The following is a 13,601-nucleotide window of genomic DNA, read 5'->3' on the forward strand; positions in this document are numbered from 1 at the left end:
CCTCGTTTGATCCTGTGACTCAACTGCCAACTATTATAAAGTCTTCGATTGTATTAAACAAAAAGTTCTTGTTTTATATATAGGACCCGGATATCTTGACAAGAGTGTTCGTCTCCCCTTATTTTTAAAACAATATACCTTTACCGAACTGAAAATTTAACGATTCTTTATATTATGGAGCGAAATTTGCTACTAGACAATAAACAATTAACACGGGTTAATATAAATTAATCAAACGATATACGAATAACCGCATTCAATTAAATAATACCCTATGTATAGTTGGTGGGTCGAAGCGACTAAATAATCGTTCTTTAAAGCGCTTTTTTATTCTCTCTCTCTCCGCATTGGGTCCGACAATTAAATACAAAACGAATTATCAAAGGGTATAGGGATTTATAAGGGTTATAAGGCGTCTAGGTGAATTAGGATTGTTAAATTTGGTCCCATTAATTCGAGTAAAAGTTTCAATTTAAATCGGACACTTACTTTGTACGGTTCCGGTTGGTGACGGCGGTGGCTGCAGTGTGGTGGTGGTAGCTGAGAAGAGCGTGAGGGGGTGTGTAGAGGGCTCGAAATGTGGAAACCGCGAAACCGTTTTACCCTCCACCTCTCTAGCGTTTCTCGACATGTTAAAATCGTAAATACTGTTCCGCGCCAAAATAGGGCCCCAATAGCGGCACGGCGGCTGGCAGATTTCTTCAACCTTTATAGGGGACCTCGTCGTTGCGCACGTCGGTTTATATATATAAATTATCGTATATACGGTCTTTTATTAAGTGGCCCGGATTACATTGAGTACTTGTCATTGAACTTCCTTTTCGGTTGATGCGCCTTAAGCTTACTGAATTTATGCGACCATGTCAATCCTCCATGGGTGGATTGGTTACGATTCTGATCTTCCGAAAAATACATTAATTGTCACACTTTACACCGACTATTTTAGTATTATTTCTGTAACATCTCATCTCGCCGTTTGTTCAAGTGTTCAATGTTTGTTTTACCTTCTAAAATTACTCCATGTATTATATAGAAAACTCTGTGCACGAGTGAGGGCGATTTGTTCGGTTTGAGTCCACCATATAATATATTATAACCAAGTGCCCTGCACCCTCCGCGACCATCCGTCGTTCAGTAAGACTCTCGAAATTCACTTAACGACCCGCGATTGTGTGACCTATTGTCACAGTGGTGAGGCGGAACCCTAATCGAAATTACCAGAAGTATTATGTGTAGTATAATATTATAACATTATATAGTTCAAAACTATACTTGCAAGTCACAATTGGTCGTAGTGGCATCGATCAAGATTAACAATAGCGAATAGTTATACTAATTAGTGGTTATGTTATATTATTATTATTATTAGTTGTTACTTATTATACGTAAGAATTATGTTTAAAATGAAAACTTATTTTTTTAGTTATCTTTTTTTTAAACACCTATCAATAAATGGTAACGTATTACATTTAAACAAATTAACTAGACGCCATTAAAGTTAAATTGAAATTTAAAAATCGTAATAATATAATGCATCATATAATATAATCGTATGCAATACGAGTATGAGTCTTATTAGTTTGTAGACGATGCAGGTATACTTTGTTCAAATATGTGTTTAAGTTAATGAAGAAAAATAAAGAACTAAGAGAACGAATATTCTAGTATCGTATAGACATATTATGTAGTATAACAATCATACTAGTAAACAATTAATTTCAAATTCTTCTTCTAATAGTTAAAATGACAAATTTACAGTAACAACTAACAACCCTATAGCTAGAACGTATATTTTATATTTATATGCGTTCTTTTGATTGCAACTGTAAACCAAATGATTTTTTTCTTCTGTTATTTGTAGGTATTCTTACAAGCTCGATTAATTAAAATCTGTGTATTGACCTTATTCGCTTTCCCCTCCATGTACTCAAACTCAAAGTACGTATCGCCGCGCACAGCAGTTTTATCGTCAATTTCTTCAGGTTCAGATTTCCGTTTATTATTGTTGCGGCTAATGAATTCCACCGGGAGTTTATATAAGTACCAGAAATAATAACAATAATAAGACCTGCTCTTTATAAAAGACTACTCGATATGAAACAAAAACTGGGACGGGATGGGAAAAAAAGAAGTTTTTCCTTTGGATTATTATTAAATCTGGAGGCAAAAGGAAAATATTTATTTTCACTTCGCTTTTAATCCTACGCGAACTCGAAATGCGCTCTGTTATATTGGCGTCTCCGCGGGAGAAGTATATTATTATCGTAAAACTTTTAGCATTTCGTATTCGTTGAAACCATGGTTTTTGTGCACTCAAATTTTGATGTTGAGGAGTTTAATCAAATAAAAACGATACCACATTGTTACTGATAAATACATGGGGGACACGTGGCATTTGATATTTAACGGACTTTATCGTTGAATTTATATTGTACTATAGTATATACAATATACATACTGTACATGTACTTGTTTTCAAGTCGTTTCAATTTCATTAAATTACAATTGGCAGATTTCCTTAATCCGATGAATTTTTTCCCCCTATAAGATACAACCAAATACTACCGCGTTTGCCAATATTGTACCATTGCTTTCCGTGAGTACTCCGGCGTCGCTTTGGTCGGTCTTTCTTTTACATTGTTCTTGTAATAAAGTATTTCTGTTATCGGGTGGGGCGGAAGAGGATTCAATTATCTTTATTAAAAAACACGAAACCAAAGTAACAATCCTTTGTAAATTTTACGTGAAGTATGAAATCGATGGTATTACATTATTATGTACCTCCACCTATGTCAATATAATATCAATATTGTTATTATTATTACTGTTACTGTTATTATTATAATTAAGATATTTGTAGAATTTGTTTATAATATCATATGTCTATGGTCTATCACTTAATGATTTTGGGTCTCTGCCTGTATTGTCGTAGAAATAAAATAATATATAATTGAACAAGTCATAAAATGTTGGAAAATATGTAATACAATGTGAAAACTATAACTGCATCCGATACTGGATATTATAATGTTGTTGTCCTTTTGGTATTCCTGACTTAAGATACTTATTTAACATTTTAGTATTTGTAATTTTATCTAATACTGATAATTCATTTATAATAAAATTACAATCTTACAAAGTAAAATAATATACGTATTCATTATTTATTCAATATAATAGGTAAGGATTTGAATCATTAATTATATCAATTATAATATAATACTAAAATATACAGTGTATAATTACCGTAGTATTAATACATATATTATTATGTGACCTTACATCGCATTATCTTACTTAATACTTACATAGTTTTCAATAGGTACCATAATAATTATATTATTAAAAACATAATTTTGTTTTTTTGTGATTAGGTTTAACGATTTCTGTTTGTTTCCATAAGTGACTAATTAGTAATTACAATTTACAGTTGAAGCAAAACAAATTAAAATATTTCTATACACCTATATGATGTATATTAATGTTATTTTTTTAACGAGTTTATATGTTTTCATTTAGGATTTATAATTTATATGGTACCACTTTATCTAAATAGTTCTAAAATAATTGTATGCCAAAAGATATAATTTATTTAACTCTGAAAAGATGTCTGACAAATTGTATGCACAGCATGTTAAATTATAGTAGTCGTTTTAATTTTAATAGTTATAATAACATTTTTTAAACTTTTATGACTAAGTTTCAAAAAATAATGTAATTTTTAGAATAGGAAGTATGACGAAAAAAAAGTAGGTAGGTTACCAGCATATAGATGTACTTCAAATCAACAATATATAAAAATTAATAAGAATACAATTTTAAATGTTTGAATATTCTGATTATATTCTGGATTATGTTACATTAGTAACATAATTATTGTAGTTATAGATCTTGGGGAAAAGTGATCAGTAATTTAACTATACCTATTTTATAGCTAGTGAATAGTTTTTTTTTGACTCACTTTTAAAATATTTGTATACTTCAGTGACTCGTAAAAGTGTTTCCCAAAATATATAGTTTGTAATTTGAAGTTAACGTAACAAAATAAGTGTTATTACTTATTTTCTTTGCGACGTTATTCTAATGGGTCTGTTGGACATATGCCAACCTGCAATAATGATGTTTAAAACGTTATATTAACCGAAAAGTGTAATTACTGTGATTAATAATGGGTTTGGGTGTCAATTGCCTGAGCTCCGTGTTTTATGAACATTTTATTTATTACAAATCATTGTTAGCTGGGTAATTGTTCTAAAATTAATTTAAGATTTACCTCATAGCTCTATATTTTATTCATAGCATTCACCAACTTTTCTATAGTGAAACGTAATAATTTATGAAATAATGAAAGTCGATTAGGTATATAATTGAATGCAAATAGTACAATTTAGAAAATTTACATCACAAAATAATCTGACTGTGAGTAATACCACCACGGTAGGATTCATGAAATAAGTAGAAGTTATATCAAATATCAGTCGAATAATATGGTAGTTGTTGATTTAATTTATAATTATCAAAATTCAGAATACAAATCAATAACAACATGAAGTATATAGTTATAATTATAATTGTTCATAACTGTTTAAAATCGATTATTGGTTTAAACATTTTTCTATAAGATATATTATACCTATACAAATTAGTAATTATAGCGATAAATATGTGAAACATAGTCAATAGGAAATTAACTAACATAACTAACATAATATCATAAATATAATTAGAATAACATATACATAATTTAATCGGTATTTTAATAATGTAGCTTGCCTTAAATTTAATTAAAATATTTTAAGCAGATGAATTTAATTAAAAGAGTTTAACAAAATTTTCAACACTCCAATTTGAAGAAATAATAAAATAGTTAATTACATCTACACTCGTTTATACTTAAATAGTTGAATTAAATATCTGATGAGGAACATTGAATATTTTTTGGCGAGTATAAAAATGTAATGGCTCATTGTTAAACAGTGTATATTTATCATAAGTATATCAATATGTATATGTTTTAAAGTTTACACTTTGATAATAAAGACAATATTACAAATAATAATCGTTATTATATAAATTATAACAGTAATGGTTTTGTATTGCATGCCCAAATGACCAATTATGTTTCCATATCGCATTGCTATAATATGAGATATAGAATACCACAAGAGAAAGTATTTGATTTATTTGTTAGCAGTTAATGTGTCGTTTCGGGGCTGTGCGGCAATAATTTCAGTTTGCTTACTTTGTTTAAAATCCATCGGTTCGAATGTTTCGAAACGGTCATCTCGAGAACTTAATAGCGAAACACAAAAGTATACAATATACTATACAGACGAATGCTTTTCAATTGTATTCTTAAGTTCAATTATTAACCTTATTTGCTCTTCTTATTTTAAGGGTTAGTATTAATTATTGGGGGCTTATCCGTAGCGGGAAGGTTTAAGTGATCTTCAACGTGCGGCGGGCACACACACCGTAGCGTGTGACATAACGTGAACCAGAGTGTATATATAGTGTTTGGGTGTGCGGGAGGGGGGGGGGAGAATTAAAAGAACATTTTTGCCTCTGGGGATTATTTAGGCCTGCCGGAATAAATGTTACGGTTCTCCGGGCCACAGAGAGGCTTTTGCGGTACACAGCAAGGAAGGAGGAGAGAGAATGAGTGAGATGTCTTTAACCGGTATACAGCAATGTATATATAGTATTGGTTGGATGGAGAATAGAGGGGGGGAGGTCTAATCCCCCCGGTCACACACACAAAAGGAAAACGGCCATCTTTAATGAAAAACTTAAGAAGGCGTCAGGAATGCAGCTCTTAATTTTATTTTTACAATACCGGGTTCAGGATTAAAGCTCAACGTACCGTGTGTTACTTAACCGTGTCTTTTCCATTGTTGTATGACTACGTAGTTGTGCGGCGACGGGCCGGGAGGACGGGGAATTCGTTTTCGCGTCAGAAAATACCACCCCTTCGACGCTTTTGGAAAACTAAGAAAACCTCCTCTTGTCTTGTTTTTCCACCCTTCGTGCGGCCTATTGTTTTTGTCGTGTTTTATTATTATTCATTAATTTACTAAGACATGATAAATTGACGATTCCGCCGGCGTGTATATACGCGCTACAAGGGGTGACTAGATAGGTATTAAGTGGCGTCTAATGTCTGCCCCGGGGGATTTGGGTGGCCAAAAATAAACCGCCGATGCTTTTTGTTTGTTTTTTCGCTCCAATTGTTAAAAAAAGAAAATTATCGCGTCGTATTGTGTATTATGGCGGGCATAAAAAATGCGTTCACAAAATATATAAATATACATGTGTGCGCATATATATATATATGGTGCACACATTATATTTCACGTATTCCCGTGCGATATGTTATGGTATTGTTTTTCTATGTCGTCCGCACCAGCAACGATGTGTGTACATGTGTTTCAGTCCGTCTTCTCTTTTGTCACCACGTTATTAATCGCGTCTAGGTGAACGGTCCGTGACACGTTGTATCGTCTGCTTAAGAAATTCCACATTAATCAAAATCACATTGTGCATAGCGCGCTCGCTACTTGACTTTAAATTAATTACTCATGAATGTGTCTATTGTTGCAGGTACGTATGATAATAATATGCTGATTCATATTAGAACCGTGACCTTTTATGTACAAGTTGTACTCGAAAACAACGGAATCTAGTGTTGCCATATTTAACGGTAAAGTACAATTTATATAATATATTATCATATATGTATAAGCATTTTGGCAATGTTTATTCTGTTTTTACTGTTCAGAGACAATAAGTTAAATATTATATGCTCGATTAATATCGATTGTATATTGAATAATATGTTAAACACAAAAATAATCAAACGAATTGGATCTGTTTAATCTGTGAACCATAATTTGTTTGGAATAATACTAGTAATATTAAAATAACAATATTATTTTTTTATGTTGTTTATCATTACTATGTAGGTACCTATTTAAAATAATTTTTAAATGCTTGTAATGGACATATATTTTATAATATTATACGATGTATGATTACCTCTTAAGTAAGCTATATGTTGTTCTTAATGAAAAAATCTATAATTTTAATGAATGGTCAAATATAGATTCTCACAAGACAAATGTGACTCTTAGACATAATTTTAATTTTAACCCCGATTGATATCTTTACTCGTCTTCAACAACTGCCGTTTGGTAGTTTAGCTTCTATAGCTACGAAACTATGAAAGGTTTTCGCAATAACCTTTACGCTATTGAGCGAAATATTTTTTTCCTCGGTTTCTGCGGTCATTAATTTCCTATCAAAGTAAAACTCCGGGCTCCAGAAATAACCCTTCCCCCTAAACCTCCCTTTTAGGTCAAGAGAGTAATTAGTAGCATCCTCGGTTTCGTTCTTGAAACGGGCAACACTTGGCACCCAATCTCTAAGGGTAGTTTTTACCATAGAGGAGGTGTCTGTGTGTGCGTGTGCGTGTATTTTGTTTCTGTCTGTGAACATTTCACCACCTGTTTTCTGTCGTTCTTTCTCTCTTTTTTTTCATTAAACGCTTGGAGCCACTTACAATTTCATTTAGAAATCTAATAAAAAGGGGAGAGATTGAGACAGATGCGAAAAATCGTTTGGAATGAGGTTTTTCGTTTGTAATGTTTTGAAGAGGTGAAAGATATATGTCTTCATTTGAAAAAATTACCTAAACAAATCAAACGAGGAGAGATATCTGTCGGGAATAATATTTTCAACAGTCAAAACCAGAGGGCTTATTTAATCTCCATCCAATTAATAGCCTGCATTTAGCCTTTTTTATTATTTCTGACGTCGATTGTATATATTTTTTTAATTGATGATTAATATTAATCCAGGAGATCGTTAAAAGGATATCCCTGCCTGCGATAAACTTTAGCATTATATTTTATTATTTAAAAAAAAAGTAAAAATTATAAAGTATATGTGTATATATTTTTTGGGTACTCAATAAAACGCAGATGAGGTTACTACTGTGTGGTTACAGTAAAACGAATTGGCGGAGAGTGGTGTCATTTAATCCACACATTCAAGCCACAATGGTTATTGTATATATGTTACTCAGTCGAAAATCTGTTCTCTCGTATGTTCAGCAGTAGGGTTTCTAAATTAATTGATTATATTCCATAATATTAATGCATTCGTTAAAAATTTATTAGTTTATTACAATTTAATGATTCATATATAATTATATTATATATATTTGATAATTATACTGTAATATTTATCGTTAAACAAAGAAAAAAGGTTTAATCTTTAAGTATGGGTAGATTAATAATTAATAACAATATAATAAAATATTTAATTTACATTGTTTTAAAGTCTTGAGAGATTAACTGTATTCTCATAGAAATATATAATTTTTAATGCCTATTGCCTACATTAAAAAAGGTTATTAAATTTAAACTGAAACGCTGAGTTCAAAGTTATAAAATAAATACATTTGTGATATGCAGCACCTAACTACATATGTATCACTGTGTTGAAGTCTTACATGCAAAAAATAAGAAAAGTATACATTTGTAACAGCTAAAAAGTATTGATATTTAAATTTATAAACCTTACAAGTAAAATAAAATGTAAAAGTATATTGTTTATTATATAAATGTATGCATACGATTTCTAAGTTTCTAATGTTCAATCATAAAATCTTGAATAACAATATGGTTAATTAATTATTTTTGCTACAGTTGAACATTAGTTTCAACCGAATATTTTAATGAAACATAAACATTACAACATTTATTTTAATGGGCCAATACGATATTTTATTTTGTGATTCTAATTTTAGTAATATCTTGCTCATTATTATCACAAAGGATCTTCAAAAAGTAATAATATATTGTACAAAAGACCATTGGGTTGTTGGATCAATAGATATTTTTGTCTAAGACAGGTTTTTACTTTATTGCTGCAAGGGTCCGTTTTTAGGTCAAATCAGATACCCAATATAATGCATTTATATATTAAGTAGGTATAATATAACACATGTAATACGTTTGTTTCAAAAATGACATGTGTTGTATTTCAGAAATTCTTTTGACCCCCCACGCTTCGGTCCACAAACAAGTATTTTGAGTTCGATGGAAAAATACACCTATTGAGTAATTTTTAAATGGTAATTTACTATAATATTATAGTCTGTAAAAAAAACTTTTCAGTGTTTTTTATAAACCTTGCAATTTTTAAATAAAACACCATATTACTGGATTGAGCGTAATTTAATAATTAATAAATAATACAACTCTAATTTGTACATATAGTTAGTACTATATAGTACACCTATAATTTGTTGACATTATTTATCTTGTATACATGTATGCGAAAAAAAAAGTATTTACATAGATAAAGGTACATATGTAGAGGTAATCCTATAGCACATATCAATTTGATTATTACTTATGTAACCATGTAAATGTAATATTTAGGTTTGTTAACGAACATATGCCTGACTAATGTATAATAATTAATAATATAACTAATATATGTACAGTAAATAATTGATTAATACGTCGATGTACGTATGTAAAATAGAGATTAAGTCAAAACCATTATTTTTCATAAAATGTAAAAAACGTCTAATTTTTGAAATTATTGTAATCCCTTTTTTAATTTGTGTGATAAAATACAAAAATTAAGTATATTAATTATAAAAACTATGTAGAACATTTTTTTTCTACAAGATTACACAACGTATAATAATCAAAAAAACTGCAAAATCGACTTATTTCCATTTATCCACGCACTGTCCCAGTGTCCCACTTATAGACGTATCACGTATATAATACGGACCATAATTAGAGTATATTGGCATTGGACGCGTATAAATTAAGTTTTTCAATTTCGAGTAAATGACCTGTGAGAATAATATAAGAGACAAAATGTCAACAACTGGCTTCGTGGGTATTCGTCGGTTTTTCCTCGAAAATTCGTAAAATAACTAAACGAAAAGAGAAGGGGAAAAAACAAAGCGCCCGAAACTTTTCAGACATTTGGTTTGTGTGTGATAGCAATAGCACAGAGGTTTTATTCCTAAACCGAGCAAAAGCATAATTATCGTGAAAAGTTCTCTTGCACAGAGTAGTTGTAGCAGTCCACCATCATCACAATCTGGTCTGGTTGATCTAAAAAAAAAAAAAAAAAAAACCGGAGGAGGGAAGAGGGAAGGGTAAAAGTAATTCAATAGACTCGGGCCAATTTCTGGTTTCTGTTCGAATGCCTATAAAACAAGATCGACCTATTGATACGTCCGGGTTTTTACGATCCAAACGACGGAGCCGTTGCCCGGTCGTCCAATTTACAAGACGAACGTATAATACACATATATCACCGATATACCGAAGAACTATACTGTACTCTCCGATATACGTAGAACGTACACATATAATATAATATACTTATATAACAGCTATATATATATGTATAGATAAATAATTTAGTATATACATAATATACTATATAGGAGTGAGGCCTCTCGTCGTCGTCGCCGCGGCCGCGCGCCACTGTTGCCGCCGTTAACATATTATATACAGACCGAACGTTTTTAAATACCCTCGGGAATCCTGGTCGGGTAAATTGTGTTTTTATCTCTATACGCGAATTAATTGCCTGTGTGCTACATGTATACATGTATTTACGTGAGTGCGTGCCTGTGTGGGTGTGTGTAAGCTCTGCAGAAACCGGCGAAACCCTGATCATTTTGAGGTTTAAACGGCAATTCATTGTCCTCTCCGCGCAATGCATGTGCGTGCAGCGTCGTTCGCGTATATTATATATATTAAGAGGAGCGACCGCGGAAAGGCCACCACCACACGGCGAAACGACCCTTTTATTATTGGAAAGACGCTAGAGCAGGAAGTGGAGAAAAATAAGCCAATTCTTTCTCGACACATCCCGCACCCCGCCACCCGCACTCGCCCGTCGTAGAATGGCTGGTTATTATTATTATACCAAGCGATCCCGTCGTATATTATATATATATTATATACAACCACATTTACATAATGGGATAACGTATTATATAATAATAATAATAATAATAATAATAATAATAACAATAATATGTGTACGATGACGGCGGTGGCGACGTCTAATATAAGGAGGAAAAACTATCGCACTCTGCGAGCTCGTCCTCTGCTCTGCCGTTCGAGTAGACTAAATAATTGAATAATTGTACACGGCCCAAAGGGTCAAACGATATTGTCGTTATATAACGAAGTCGTTTGCACTGCACGCGCGGGTCTCTCTCACATAATATTCAAATTTACCCCGCGGGGTGCAGTATAATATGTGTGTGTATATATCGTATATTATAGTATATCGTCACACATATATATATAATATATATACTATATACAACGATATTGCTCTTCTATAAACGTGTATACTGCTGCGGAAAATTGACTCAAATTCCATAGCGTTTCGCATACACACCGAGCGCGAGCCGCGTCGTATAAAATTATAATATCATATGGCGCAGGGTGCGGATTTTTTAATATTTATTTTTTCGCTTTTAAATATTTTCACTGTCAATTGATAAACGCCACGCCGTAGCATCGAGTATATAATATTAAAGTGCTGCAGGGTGTGAACAGACTCAACCCCTTCATGCCACTATTGGCCGGACGTGGGCGACGGGAGGCGTCTCCGCGCAGGTGTTTTCACCTGAGTCAGGTGACGCGAGCGCCGTAAACCACACCCCGACCGGGCCGTACCGCCGTTGGATGGGTTTGGCTATTTCACGTGCTCGTTCGTCCGCCGCGGTGTTGGGAGTGTGGGTTGCGAAATAAAAGGGTGCCGAGTCCGCGATGTGGGTCACAGCAGGATTTAATTAAAAATCGTTTAATGTTTATTATAATGAGGCGCGTCGTTTAGTGTGTCAGCATTTTAAATATATCAAGTTCTATTTGAATCCCACGGAGCTGGTGTGTAATTTATAGCCATCGGAGAAGTGCGTAGGTAAATAACATGTTTCCGTTAAAAAAACAGCAAATCACCAGGTTTGGAAACAGTAAAAATAGGCAACATAGTATTATGATATACACCTATAAATTTATGGTTTGTATACATTATTATTATTATTTTTATTTTTCATCTTCAAAATTTATTTGATGTTTTGTCCATCTCGTCGGATTAATAAATGTGCAGAGTATTATTTAGACTAACGTTAAAATAATTTATTGAAAAGTATTATGATATATTTGCATTGCTTAAACGTAATAATTTCAACTTCATTATGTTCTGTTAAATTATTGTTTTTTTCGTATTTCAAACTTCACCTAAAACGTATACGAAAAGACCCTTTTTGTTAACAGAAATATATGTATCCTATAGTGTCAAAAAAGGTTCATTTTTAATAAATGCAAAAACTCATGTTTTACATGGTTTAATATGTATGTGACGTCATAGTAATGCTGTTTCTATGTTTTTGTCGGTCTCCAATAGCCATAGATATTATTGTAATTTTCTCGAATTATTCTGACTTTAGGTTGGAGCTTTACCAAAATATCATGTACTCATCAACTGTTTCGCTATTACGTGTAAAAATAAACTGAGTAGTTTTTTTAACGTTCTATAATTACCTGGTCTTTTATTCTTATGAAATTGTTATTGCTCTCAATCGTTTTTTTAATTTTGATATTATTGATATCATGTGATGTATCGCCGATAAAAAAACAAAATTACATAACATTTATAATAATTGTGTAGCCTGTAATTTATTGGTTTGGAACGTTACTCGGTTAATATTTTGTTGAAATTGAACTAATGTTTTCAATTATAGTTTCACAATTTTATTCAAGCTAAATTAATTTATGAATTATTAAAATGTGAGAATATTTTAATAACTATGGCATCGCTTTAAAGTTAAAATTAATCTTTGGCCTTCAAAATATTATATGTTAGTGTGTTACTGTAGTTTAAATCAAATTATAACGAGAAAAAAACGTTTAGTATGTATCATTGAAATCTAGAATACCTACTATATTGTATTCTTTAAGTATATTATTATTATTTACGATAGTGTATACTATGAATTAAATTATTAAAATTAAATAATAAACAAAAAAAAACTAATAACCTATAAAATAAATTTTTTTTCAAAGAAATTGTGTGAATGAGTCTACTAAATAGATAAAGTAAACAATGAATTCCTTTTTATAAATAGACCATATACTTGTAATTAATATTTTATGTTGTAGGTACTTATATATTTACTAACAACAACTCGTTTCTTGAGATATAAATTAAAACAAAACGTTTTCACGAATTTATGAATTGACAATGGTTTGGATCACACTGAAATTTTAATACCGCTGTATTTAATAGATAAAACCAAAGTTTTTCCATTTACATAAAACTTTAGTTTTGATAATTTAATCGTTTAAGCAAAGCGCACATATACTGAAATAATTTCACGGGACAGGAAAATATCATCTAACATTTTTTCCGCCAGAGAGACGCTAGTTTGAAATTTGAACTTTTTCTATTCCTGCAACTATAATATTGGTTCAAAATCAACCGGAAAAAACGAGACAAATTTATTTTTAGAATTTAATTCGATTTGATTTATGCGATGACGTATA

At 31.5% G+C, this 13,601-nt stretch overlaps 1 protein-coding gene across 2 annotated transcripts in view; it reads left to right on the forward strand.

The window, feature by feature from the left end:
* Positions 1 to 13,601, forward strand: part of LOC111039884 (zinc finger protein 1-like) — a 175,544-nt gene that overhangs the window by 65,982 nt on the left and 95,961 nt on the right. Inside the window, exon 1 of one of the 2 annotated variants that reach the window (XM_022323648.1) lies at positions 6,634 to 6,700. The exons of the other annotated variant lie outside the window; for it this stretch is intronic. Coding sequence (XP_022179340.1) covers positions 6,649 to 6,700 — 52 coding nt within the window. The 5' untranslated portion in view covers positions 6,634 to 6,648. Of the gene's footprint in view, positions 1 to 6,633; positions 6,701 to 13,601 lie in introns of those variants that run through there. 2 annotated transcript variants of the gene reach the window in all.

Source organism: Myzus persicae, unplaced genomic scaffold, assembly GCF_001856785.1.
Source record: "Myzus persicae strain clone G006 unplaced genomic scaffold, MPER_G0061.0, whole genome shotgun sequence".
NCBI classification, from domain to species: domain Eukaryota; kingdom Metazoa; phylum Arthropoda; class Insecta; order Hemiptera; family Aphididae; genus Myzus; species Myzus persicae.